We start from the raw sequence: 12,215 nt of genomic DNA, 5'->3' as shown, positions 1-12,215 counted from the left end.
TCAAATGTCTTTCTCCAGGAGCGGAGTGGTGGTCGTTTGACCGCGGACCCATTGCGCATTCAGGCAATGATGCAGTGATAGCTGAGATCCTGGTTGAAGACAGCAGAGGTGTATTTAGAGGGCAGTTCAGTCAGGATGATATCTAAGAGGGTGCCCATGGTTACAGATTTAGGGTTGTATAACTTGTATGAAAATGAGGGCATCTAGCTTAGATTGTCGGACGGCCGGGGTGTTAAGCATATCCCAGTTTAGGTCACCTAACAGTACAAACTCTGAAGATAGATGGGGGCAATCAATTCACATAGTGTCTAGGGCACAGCTGGGGACTGAAGGGGTTTATAAGAAGTGGCAACGATTTTTAAAAGTGGAAGCTCAAATTGATTGGGAACAGACCTGGATAGTATGACAGAACTCTGCAGGCTCTCTCTGCAGTAGATTCAAACTCCGCCCTCTTTGGCTGTTCTATATTGTCGAAAATGTTACAGTTAGTGATGGAAATTTCATGATTTTTGGTGGCTTTCCTAAGCCATGATTCAGACACGCATAGGACATCAGGGTTGGCGAAGTGTGCTAAAGCAGTGAATAAAACAAACTTAGGGAGGAGGCTTCTAATGTTAACATGCATGAAACCAAGAGGTCAACAAATGAGAGCGCCTGTGGAATGGGAGTGGGGCTAGGCACTGCAGGGCCTGGGTTAACCATTACATCACCAAAGGAGAAGTAGGATGAGGGTAAAGGCTATAATAACTGGTTGTCTAGTACATTGGTACTGGGTGCAACAGGGGTTAACCTCTACATCACCAGAGGAGGGGTAGGATGAGGGTAAAGGCTATAAGAACTGGTTGTCAAAGTTTTGTCTCTGAAGGCACTAGTTAAACCAGGGGAGGTCACCGCATGTGTGGGGGGTGGAACAAAAGGGCTATCAAAGGTATATTGGGCAGGGCTGGGGGCTCTACAGTGAAATAAGCCAATAATCACTAACCGAAACAGCAATAGATGAGGCATCTTGAAATTAGGGAGAGGCATGTGCAGCTGAGTGATCATAGAGTCCAATGAGTAGCACTAGATGAAACAGGGAGCCAATTCAGTGGTCGTTACTACGCTTTGGCGAGCTGGAGACACGGCGATTCAGACAGCTTGCGGGCCGGGGTTAGCAGATGGGCACCTGGCGACATCGCAACTTAAGAGCCCGTTGAAACCCCCTCGGATGGTTACGTCGGCAGACCAGTCGTGATGGATCGGGGGGCTTTGTGTCAGCAGTCAAGGGGTCCAGGCCAATTGGCAAAAGAGGTATTGTAGCCCAAGAACTCCAGCCGACACTTGGCACGCTTGGCATTGCACATGCTGATCTTAGGCTTGTGTGCGGCTGCTCGGCCATGGAAACCCATTTCATGAAGCTCGGTTCTTGTGCTGACGTTGCTTCCAGAGGAGGTTTGGAATGTGGTAGTGAGTGCTGTAACTGAAGAAAGATGCTTCATTCTGTGAGCTTGTGTGGCCTACCACTTTGCGGATGAGCCGTCGTTGCTCCTGGATGTTTCCACTTCATAGTAACAGCACTTACACTTGACCGGAGCAGCTCTAGCAGAGCAGAAATGTGGCAAACTGACTTGTTGGAAAGGTGGGATCCTATGATGATACCACGTTGAAAGTCACTGAGCTCTTCAGGAGGGCCATTCTACTGTCAATGTTTGTCTATGGAGATTGCATGGCTGTTTGCTCGATTTTATATACCTGTCAGCAACAGGTGTGGCTGAAATAGCCTAATCCACTCATTTGAAGGGGTATGCACATACTTTTGTATGTATAGTGTATTTTGGACCATTTCTAATGATGGACTGGACGGCCCCACATTTTGTTTGTAGCATTAATGGACAGAGGAGTAGCCTTTTGAGTGTTTTTAAAAATATTCAAAATGGTGGAAATTCATCATGGTGTACCTTATGGGTTCTTGAGGTAAATTTGGTCCTTGTGAGAAGTGGGACCTACACACTGAATTTTCAGGACTCTAGGTCATAAGGGGTGAGGGGCACAACCTTTCAAAGTTTCCATTTCAATCGCCTGTTGGAGCACCACCTTGTGGCTAATTGTTATGGCATCGCATGAAAGGGTGTTGACTAAGGGCCTTTACTATCATGTCAAGTTGCACCCTCCTTGGCCTTACCATCTCACAGGAATTTGCATGTGAATTTTCTTGGCAAGAAGAACCGGTATAATAATATTAATAAGAATCCAGAAGAAACACAATAGGGCAGTGGTCATCAAACATTTCTGATGCAAGATCTACTTAATACAATGTCATGCAACATTAACCTGTTAAAAACAGAACTGCAGCAAATCAGGTTTGTGCAGTAGGATATAGACCAAATACATTATCACCGTATAGTGATTTTGCTTGAATTTCCCTGCCAATGCATTGTTGTTTGGACCATTTTTCAAACATATTTAAAAGTAAAAAATTGGTAGGCTATATGAACAGTTGTTGTATTACTTGTGAGGTACAGCTGAGTGAGCATACATCTAAATAATTAGCTTTTTATTTTACTGGGCTACTCGTGCCTGCATCTGATGGTCTCAACGGATGGAGAGAGCAGCAGACTGAGGGTCCGTCTCTCAACATCCCTCCGCTCTCCCTTTCCTCCACTGACCCCAAAATGACAGTCTTCCAGCTGATGGCAAAACTCGAGTTGCACCGCATTATTTCTGCCTCATACACAAATTCATGTTGTTACTCCTATTAACATATTCGCTGCTGAACCCCTAATAATAATAATAATAATAAGGGCCCAAAGCCCTCTGGTTTGGTGGTTTAGGGGAAAGTTTACCCACCTGCATCCCCACTGTGGACTCCGCGTCTGGGCACGGCTTTGACCCTGGCTGGAGAGGCCAAGTGTTTCTTGTCATACTCAGAGGCCACTACAGAGTAAGACCTCTGGAACACTGTCCTCTTGGACAAGTCACTATCTGTGATTGGGCTGGTCTCTAGACTGCAAGACATGAACACAGAAATGTTGACCATCTGTTTCACACTGATACAAGTCCCCCCTCGCACACAGATATGACATACACTACAACCACATATAATAAACACAAACATAATCAGTCTGCTCATCTCTACTCTCAAAAAGAGGTGTGTGTGTTACCTGGGTGGCATAGACTTCATGTTGCTCTTGGGCTCCACGAACACATTGGGGCAGGCGTCGGGGGTGACTGAGATGTAGGGTGCAGGGACAGACGTGGAATGTAGGTACCTCATCTCATCCTGAAACAGGTTGTCATCCTGGTACCCACCAAAGTTCTCTGTGTGTTGCCTGGAAGAGGTGAGACAGGTTTACGTACCAATCTAGTTTAAATATTTTGTGTTTATTCATGTGGATGCTGCCTCAAAGCAAATAATTCCATGACTGTTTTCACTGTGTAACATTTCCATGAGATATGGATAAGACACTATACACAACCAAAATGCATAATCATCATCACTTCAACTAACGTTGCCACAGCGCTTTAAGTGTAATGCCATCCCAAAGGGCATAAAACCAAAAGAGAAGGAGACTGTCTGGGAGGCAAAAATAAAAAGAGATTACCTTACATTTCTTCCCTCCCAATATTTCCAGTGCTTTTCAATTTGATCATCATCACAATAGCTATCATTTACCTGGCCAGCATCTGCAGGTAGAGGCAGCCCATGTTGTTGGGCTTCTCGTCGGAGACGCCCTCCTTGAGGCTGGGCAGCAGGGAGTGAAGCGGGCGAGGCGGGTGGTGGCACAGCAGGCTGGGCTTGGCGGCGCTGCTTAGGGAAAGCAGGAAAAGGGCGTTGGCACGGATCACCTGGTGGGCTTCCATGGTGGGCAGCGCCCGCGGCATCTTCAACTGCAGGGGCTTCTTCCTCGACTGCTTCACCTCGATGGGTAGGGAGAGAGATTCAATTTAAGTGGTGGTTAAGAGGTCGAAGTTTGGGGAAACATAATGCATTGTATGACTTGTCACGAGCATATTACCAAGGTTGTTTATGAAAGCACATGGTTGAGTAAGGTTATCCTTTGAACTTTTACAGTGAGAAATAAATACATTGAGCATAATATGTTAGTGTTAAATCCTGATTGTTAAGGGATTATGTTCGTTAACTATCCAAGTATTTGTTAAGTTCCCATAAGCTTGAAGAATTTTATGAAATTATTAACTGTACCAATACCAAATGTATTAAATTATTATGCATGTGTAAAGATGCAAAACATCTATTGAAGCGTTGAGCAGTACAGTACCTTTTCCCTGGCAGCAGTCTGCTTGTCTCTCAGGTACTTCTCCCTGCAGCGGTCACACACCAGGTACCAGGTACTTCCACCGATCCCTCCGTCTCCACAGTTTCCTGCCCAGCCCCCACAGAAGTGGCCGATACTGTTGTAGCCCTGGCCTCCCGCGTAGCGACCACAACCTGCCCAAAACACACCAGATGATGCTAAGATCCACAGACTTAAATAGAACACAGACACATGCATCGTATGCTAAGATCATATTGAGTAGTGCTGCTGTACGAGCAGAGCTACAGTGTATACGGTGTCATGGGGTTAGCCACCATCCGCCTCGGTATGAAGACATGTTCAGCTTTCTTTGAAACAAAATAGGATTTTCATGTCTGACTTCTATATGTGAGAGGTAGGCTAACCTCGCACAGTGACATGGCATGTGTATTTCTAAACGTATGGAATAAAAGCAAACCCAACATTGTTGATCTTACCTGGGTGGGCCTGCCTCATGTGGTAGGTGACAGGGTAGGGGTGCGACTCCCCACACAGCTCACAGATGGTGTCCTTCTCTGGTCCCCCGATGGCCAGCTGGGCCATCTCCCCAAACAGGTTCCCCCTGGGGCGCATCTCCGCCTGATCTCTTTTCTTCTTCTCCTTCTTGGACTTCTTAGTGTCCTTCTCGTTCTCCTTTTTCTTCAGGATGGCGCTGGAGCCCGGGCTGGGGAAAATCATGTTCTGGGTGGCTGCCTTGATGGTCGCCATGGAGATGTCCTCCCAGAATGCAACAAGGTGCTGGAGTGTGAGCGGCAGGATGGACTTGGCCCTCATGAAGGGATGAGTGGCCACCTCGTGGGAGACGGGCTCCCCCTTGCCGTCCTCGCACTTCTCGGTCAATGGTGGCTCTTTGAGCATGGACAGGACCTTGTTCTTGTTGATGCTGCCCATCTTGGAGATGTCGGGCCCGTGTGGGGCAATGTTGAACATATTGAGGGCCGAAGATATCTCCAGCGAGTGGCGGTTCATCAGCTTGCTCTCCTTCTCCTCTTGGCCGCCCTGGCCACCCAGCGAGCTGCGGATGGGCGCGTGCTCCTTGGTCAGCTCCGGGTTGAACTTGAGGAACGAGGAGCAGGCCATGGCGTCGTGGACAATGCCCTCGTGCCAGAGGAACGCGGCGAAGACCGACCGGGCGCACTCTGCCACCGAGGGCGACATAGCCTGCTTGGTGGTCTCGGTGAGCCCTGATGAGCTCTCGCCCTTGAAGAGCGGGCCAGACTTGTCCTTCTTGGGGCGCACGTGGCGGCTGGAGGTCTTGCGGCTGACTTTTGCCGACGAGCGACTGCTCTCCAGCTCATCCTTGATGGGCACCTTGCAGATGCTGAAGTGCACCTTGGAAGAGCCCTCCTCTGTGTTGCTCACATCAATGTTCTCATCATTTCCTTCATCATCGGAAAGAAGAGCAATAGACGTACACATCACCACCTCCCTGTGGAGGTCCTCCTGGGTCACATGGGGTGATGGGCTGCGGTTCTCCATGTTCATGTCACCTCCTTTGCTGCACCTGTCCTTGGGAGATGGTTTGGGTTTAGGCGAGGTGGACCTTCCCCTCAGTGGCTCCGAGGAGAGAGGGACCTTTTTCCGTAGGGTGTCCGGGTCCAGTGTATACGAGTCCGACTTGGATCTCTCTCTGGGCGGGTCCAGAAGAGAGGTGGAGGGGCTGACTTTGGGAGGGAGGTTCTGGTCATGCTGGGGGGAGGAGGACCACGCCAAGGAGGTGCTAGAGGGGCTATACTTCCCCGAGGAGGAGGACAGGACCTTCTGCTTGAGTGAAGAGGAGCGGGAGCCAGGGTTGGGAGATTCGGCGCGCAGCCCGGTGGAGTCACAATCACGCACTTCGGCCTTCCGCGCCTGCTGGGTGTTATGGTTGGGCGAGTGAGAGCGGCTATGAGAGTCTGACCGCAGCTTGGCCGTGTCTGACCTCAGGATCAGTGCCTCGCTGGCCGACAGGTCTTTGCTTTTGGAGTTGTCCGAGGAGCGTCCACCCTCCTGTCTTGGGGAGTGGCTTTTCTGTCGTTGTTTAGAGGCTAGTAGATAGGCACAAAATAGAAACAGTTATACTATAACTCATTGAGGTTTAGTGTAAAAGGCAGCACATCCAGTTTACTCAGAGTACAACACTCAACATCTAAGGGTCAAAACAAAAGGGATTATGAAAGGGAAATAAAATGAAACGAATGGGAGGAAATGAAGAGAAGTCTGAATTCTTTTTTAAATAAGAAGCCTCAGACTGTGGAAAGTTGTCGACCAATTCACTTTAGAAAGTGACTGCAGTTCAGAAGAGCCTTGAATGGCCTTGAAATAGTGACATAAGTTTTTTAAATGATCTAAAATCAACCTATGCATGTCTGAAAAGTCTGTCTATCTATTCACTGAAGGCCCCTAACATGGACAGAGGTAGCATGGTGCAACAAATGAGAAAAGCACAGACCAACACTGTCCCCCAGGCTAGGTATTATATAATTGGTCTTTAGAAAGTGTTCAGTCTGAAGGACTCATGCATTCTGTATGTTACCCACCCTTTTGCCTGAGAGAGAGAGATGAGAGAGCAGAACCATGCCCAGCCGCGGACATACTGCTTTTGTGCATACACTCATGAGAAGATGCAAGGCTGTGTGATGAAGAACCATCTACAGCGTAAAACACAGGACATGAATACAGGGACACCATCACAGTGAGAAAGGAGGAGGGAGAGAGAACAGGTAAGGAAACACCACAGGAGGAGAAAGGAGGAGGGAGAGAGAACAGGTAAGGAAACACCACAGGAGGAGAAAGGAGGAGGGAGAGAGAACAGGTAAGGAAACACACCAGGAGGAGAAAGGAGGAGGGAGAGAGAACAGGTAAGGAAACACCACAGGAGGAGAAAGGAGGAGGGAGAGAGAACAGGTAAGGAAACCCCACAGGAGGGGAAAGGAGGAGGGAGAGAGAACATGTAAGGAAACTCCACAGGAGGAGAAAGGAGGAGGGAGAGAGAACAGGTAAGGAAACACACCAGGAGGAGAAAGGAGGAGGGAGAGAGAACAGGTAAGGAAACACTACAGGAGGAGAAAGGAGGAGGGAGAGAGAACAGGTAAGGAAACACACCAGGAGGAGAAAGGAGGAGGGAGAGAGAACAGGTAAGGAAACACACCAGGAGGAGAAAGGAGGAGGGAGAGAGAACAGGTAAGGAAACACACCAGGAGGAGAAAGGAGGAGGGAGAGAGAACAGGTAAGGAAACACCACAGGAGGAGAAAGGAGGAGGGAGAGAGAACAGGTAAGGAAACACACCAGGAGGAGAAAGGAGGAGGGAGAGAGAACAGGTAAGGAAACACCACAGGAGGAGAAAGGAGGAGGGAGAGAGAACAGGTAAGGAAACCCCACAGGAGGAGAAAGGAGGAGGGAGAGAGAACAGGTAAGGAAACACACCAGGAGGAGAAAGGAGGAGGGAGAGAGAACAGGTAAGGAAACCCCACAGGAGGAGAAAGGAGGAGGGAGAGAGAACAGGTAAGGAAACACCACAGGAGGAGAAAGGAGGAGGGAGAGAGAACAGGTAAGGAATCACCACAGGACTAGAAAGGAGGAGGGAGAGAGAACAGGAGAGTCAGAACGACAGGCAGTTGGAGTTAAGATAGCTATAAGAGAACAGAAAAAAAAGGTAGTAAGAGATGCATGAACATGCATGAAGGCTGGGGGACAGCAGTTTGAGCCAGGGGCTGGGATAATGGAGTGAATAGAAACATATTGATACATGTTATACTTTATTGATACTTAATAGTACGTAATATTAGTAATATGCATGTCAATATCTCCTGGCTGAAAGTGGAGGAGAGATTGACTTCATCATTACTTTTATTTGTGAGAGGTATTGACATGGTGAATGCACCGAGCGGTCTGTCTAAACTACTGGCACACAGGTTAAATTAGATTTAAAAAAACAGATTCAAAAACATCTTATGGAACAGCGGGGACTGTGAAGCAACACAAACATTGGCACAGACACATGCATAGACACACGATAACATACGCAATATACATACACATGGATTTTGTAATGTAGATATGTGGTAGTGGGGGCCTGAGGGCACACAGTGTGTTGTGAAATCTGTGCATGTATTGTAATGTTTTAAAATTGTATAAACTGCCTTAATTCTGCTGATGCCCAGGAAGAGTAGCTGCTGCTTAGGCAGCATCTTTTGGGGATCCATAATAAATACAACATACAAATAGTAAGGAGAATATCAACTAATTTGACCATGTCTCTCATTAGAGCACCACGTGTGCTGCACGTTAAGGTTAGTAAGTCTGGTCATATTGACACATCTTCTACGCATTTAGTTCGGAGTTTTAGAGATCCAGAAAGAAAAACAATGAATGCATGTGGTAAACTAATACAGTAACTCGAACACAAAATGATGCTTCCTAAATTCATATCTGATAGATGACACAAAGGTAGTCGACATTTGTGCAGCCCTGGGCTGGTTGAGAGTTCTAAGCAGGGATGGGAGCTATAGAGCTCATGTTTAAAAGTAGAATCAGTGATGCGTTTACCAAGAGAAGCGGGTTGACTTCCCAGCAAATAGGGGACGTCGATCCCATTGGTTCACTTAAGGGCTGCGGCGTGACTTTATCCCACTGACATACTGAGAACATTTTAAGAACGTTGCGTGATGGTCTCAAGAGAGCGTTCTCTGGGGGAACTTTCACAGGAAGTCACTGAGGACCATGTCAGGACTTTTTTAGGATGATCAAGACTTATTTTAATAGTCCTTAGGACATCGCACGATGGCCCCAAGGGAACTTTCTCAGGGTGACCTTTGTATAGTTCCCGGTTAGTCCCATTTTGGGAGGTCCACTAAAAGTCCCCAGAATTTTCTTGGGATGTTGTGGAGGTTTTGTCTAGTTCCTAGTTTGTCTCGGTGACATCCCAGAGGACGTTTTTAGGATGCTCTTGGGACATTGTGTCATGGTCCCCTGAAGGTCCCCTGAACGTTCTTGGGATGTTGTTTCATGGTCCCCTGAAGGTCCCCTGAACGTTCTTGGGATGTTATGTCATGGTCCCCTGGAGGTTGCCACATGATGGTCCCAGATGTCTCAAACCATTATAAGTAAAGGGGGTTACAAGGTAAGTGGAACGCTGTTCAGCTAAAATAGTGTAAACATCTATAATCAATGACAATATGATTACATTTGACATGATGATTTAAGGGTGGCGAGTAGCCTAGCAGTTAGTGTTTAGCCAGAAACCGAAAGGTCGCTGGTTCGAATACCCGAGCCAACAAGGTGAAAAATGTGTCGATGTGTCCTTGAGAAAGCCACTTAACCCTTATTTGCTCCAGGGATGCCATACTACTAAAGCTGACCTTGTAAAACATCACATCCTACTGTGACAGTAAAACACACACACATATACACATATACATACATACACATATACATATACACACACATACATATATACACATACACATATACACATACACACACATACATATATACACACACATACATATATACACATACATATATACACATACACACACATATATATACACATACACACACATATATATACACATACATACACACACACACACACACACACACACACACACACACACACACACACACACACACACACACACACACACACACACACACACATATATATATACACATACATACACATGCACACACACATACATACACATACACAAACATATACATACACATACATACACAAACATATACATACATACATACACAAACATATACATACACATACATACACAAACATATCCATACATACACATACATATATACATGTATACAGCAAGTCCCCGAAGCAAATGTATCAACATCTAACGGAAATCCTTCCCAGAAGAGTGGAGGCTGTTCAAGCAGCAAAGGGGGGACCAACTCCATATTAATGGCCGTGATTTTGGAATGAGACGTTCAACAAGCAGTTGTCCACATACTTTAGGCCGTGAAGTGCATAATAGTTTTTCTTCCGTGTATTTTAAAACAGAGCTGAGATTTAGGAACAGGCCTACAGGTGAAATCAGTCACTGATACAGACATGGTGGTGTAGCAGGAATATCGGAATGAGAGTTCAAATCCCAGGTGAGAACATGTTAAATAATAACGACTGTATGAATAAACATACACAAAGTAATCATGTATGTCAGTGTGTCAAATATGTAAGTTGAAAATACAATGGTAAAAGCACTGTGTGTGTGGGTATACCTAGCATTGTCAAAAGACAGAGCTGTGACTGGATCAGTGGTTCACCAATCAGAGCCTTGATAGGCAGTAACAAGGGCTGATGTGTAGTGAAACTATGCGTGTGCCCTGGGTAAAACTCATTTTTGGGGGGGAGAACGTTTCTTTGCGACCATCAGGTAACAAGAACTAGATAACCTCCAGCGGATCATGACAAAGTCCCAAGAACGTTCAGGGGACGTCCTAACAACTCATTATTGTTTGCAGGGTTCTGACACAAACAAAGACAGTGTGAAGGCATAGGCTGCACTCATCAACATTTGTTGTCAGGCAGCTATAACATTGCAGGAGAAATAAGCAAAAAATGTGCATATGCCATTATCTGTATGGGTGCTGACGAGTGCAGCCTCACTCTCTTGACAATATCTCTGGGCGGACTGCTGCTTGTGATCACTTCATATCGCTGAGTCTCTGTTTAAAATCAGGGATGAAGATGACGAAAAGCAGAGAAAGACCACTGGTATATAAACAAACAAGTACAGACAAGGTAAGCAGCAGTCAGAACATAACAGCAATGTTGTCATTGGTCCTCCACACCCAAAAAATATATCAGAAATAAGCTAAACAAATAGGCATGTAAAGTAAAAATCCAAAACGAGTGATAAGCTAAGGAAGAGTTAAGATGGGACCAGGCAGCACCTGTGCAAACAAGCGCCAACACTGTCAGACAGACTCGGAAGCAGTGGCTGAGACACGTGGGAACTGGGGCATTGTCCAACCACAAATGGGCTGTGGACAAGGGAGGAGGAGGAAAGATGGGCGGCTTGCCCGGCTTGTTCTGGATAGGGAAATTTACAAGTTCATTGATTCAGGTGTGAGTAATTCTGGGCGACAAAACATTAGGAACACCTAATGAACTGCAACGCTGCTGGGTTTTCCACGCTCAACAGTATCCCGTGTGTATCAAGAATGGTCCACCACCCAAAGGACATCCAGCCAACCTGACAACTGGGGGAAATATTGATGTCAACATGGGCCAGAATCCCTGATGAAAGCTTTGGACACCTTGTAGAGTCCATGCCCCGATGAATTGAGGATTTTCTGAGAGCAAAAGGGGGCGCAACTCAATATCAGGAAGGTGTTCATATTTTTTTAGTACACTCAGTGTACTAACTCTATGGAAAAACATAAATGGTAAGCCAGTTCTGAGTCAGGCACCCTTCCAGACCTATTCTATTGATTCATTTACCAGGTAATAGTGCTGACTGATTTGTGCTTTTTGAGGTCAGTTATTAAAATTAATCACAGTTATCAGTTGCGAAAAAAAACATTGTTTTACATTAAATGCATTATGAAATAATGACAATTATTTTTAAATGATTTTAGAGCTTTTTCATGGAAATTCCAATGGCAAAAATAGTGAACAATTGCCAAAACAAAGAAAATATTATATTGTCTCAGTCAGATCCACATTGGGTAGACATCAACAGAAAAATAGGAAATTACTATGAAAAGAAATCGAACATTTCAGGTGTATAATACTTAGTTTCTATTTGCTGACTTTATTTACTTATTTTAATCCTTATAGGGGAATGGAAACACTTTTGGAAGTAAATCTAAGCAAAGACACTAAACATAATACTAAACATCTCATCTCAACATAATACTAAACATGTGCATTCAACACAAAAACATCTCTATATTTAGGATTTTGATCGCCG

The 12,215-nt window shown here is 45.8% G+C and overlaps 1 protein-coding gene across 11 annotated transcripts in view; it reads right to left on the bottom strand.

Annotated features, from left to right (window-relative positions):
* Positions 1–12,215, bottom strand: part of mycbp2 (MYC binding protein 2) — a 301,049-nt gene that overhangs the window by 51,410 nt on the left and 237,424 nt on the right. For 10 of the 11 annotated variants that reach the window (XM_064975623.1, XM_064975614.1, XM_064975622.1 and 7 more), the window contains 5 exons: positions 4,733–6,322; positions 4,260–4,429; positions 3,653–3,897; positions 3,141–3,308; positions 2,827–2,984 (listed from right to left, as the gene is read on the bottom strand). In XM_064975623.1, the coding sequence (XP_064831695.1) occupies positions 2,827–2,984; positions 3,141–3,308; positions 3,653–3,897; positions 4,260–4,429; positions 4,733–6,322 (2,331 nt within the window). The remainder of the gene's footprint in view (positions 1–2,826; positions 2,985–3,140; positions 3,309–3,652; positions 3,898–4,259; positions 4,430–4,732; positions 6,323–12,215) is intronic. The other variant, XM_064975618.1, reaches the window with a different exon arrangement.

Source organism: Oncorhynchus masou, chromosome 10, assembly GCF_036934945.1.
Source record: "Oncorhynchus masou masou isolate Uvic2021 chromosome 10, UVic_Omas_1.1, whole genome shotgun sequence".
NCBI lineage: Eukaryota > Metazoa > Chordata > Actinopteri > Salmoniformes > Salmonidae > Oncorhynchus > Oncorhynchus masou.
Note: the sequence above shows the minus strand (reverse complement) of the source record. Positions and strands in the feature narration are given on the sequence as shown.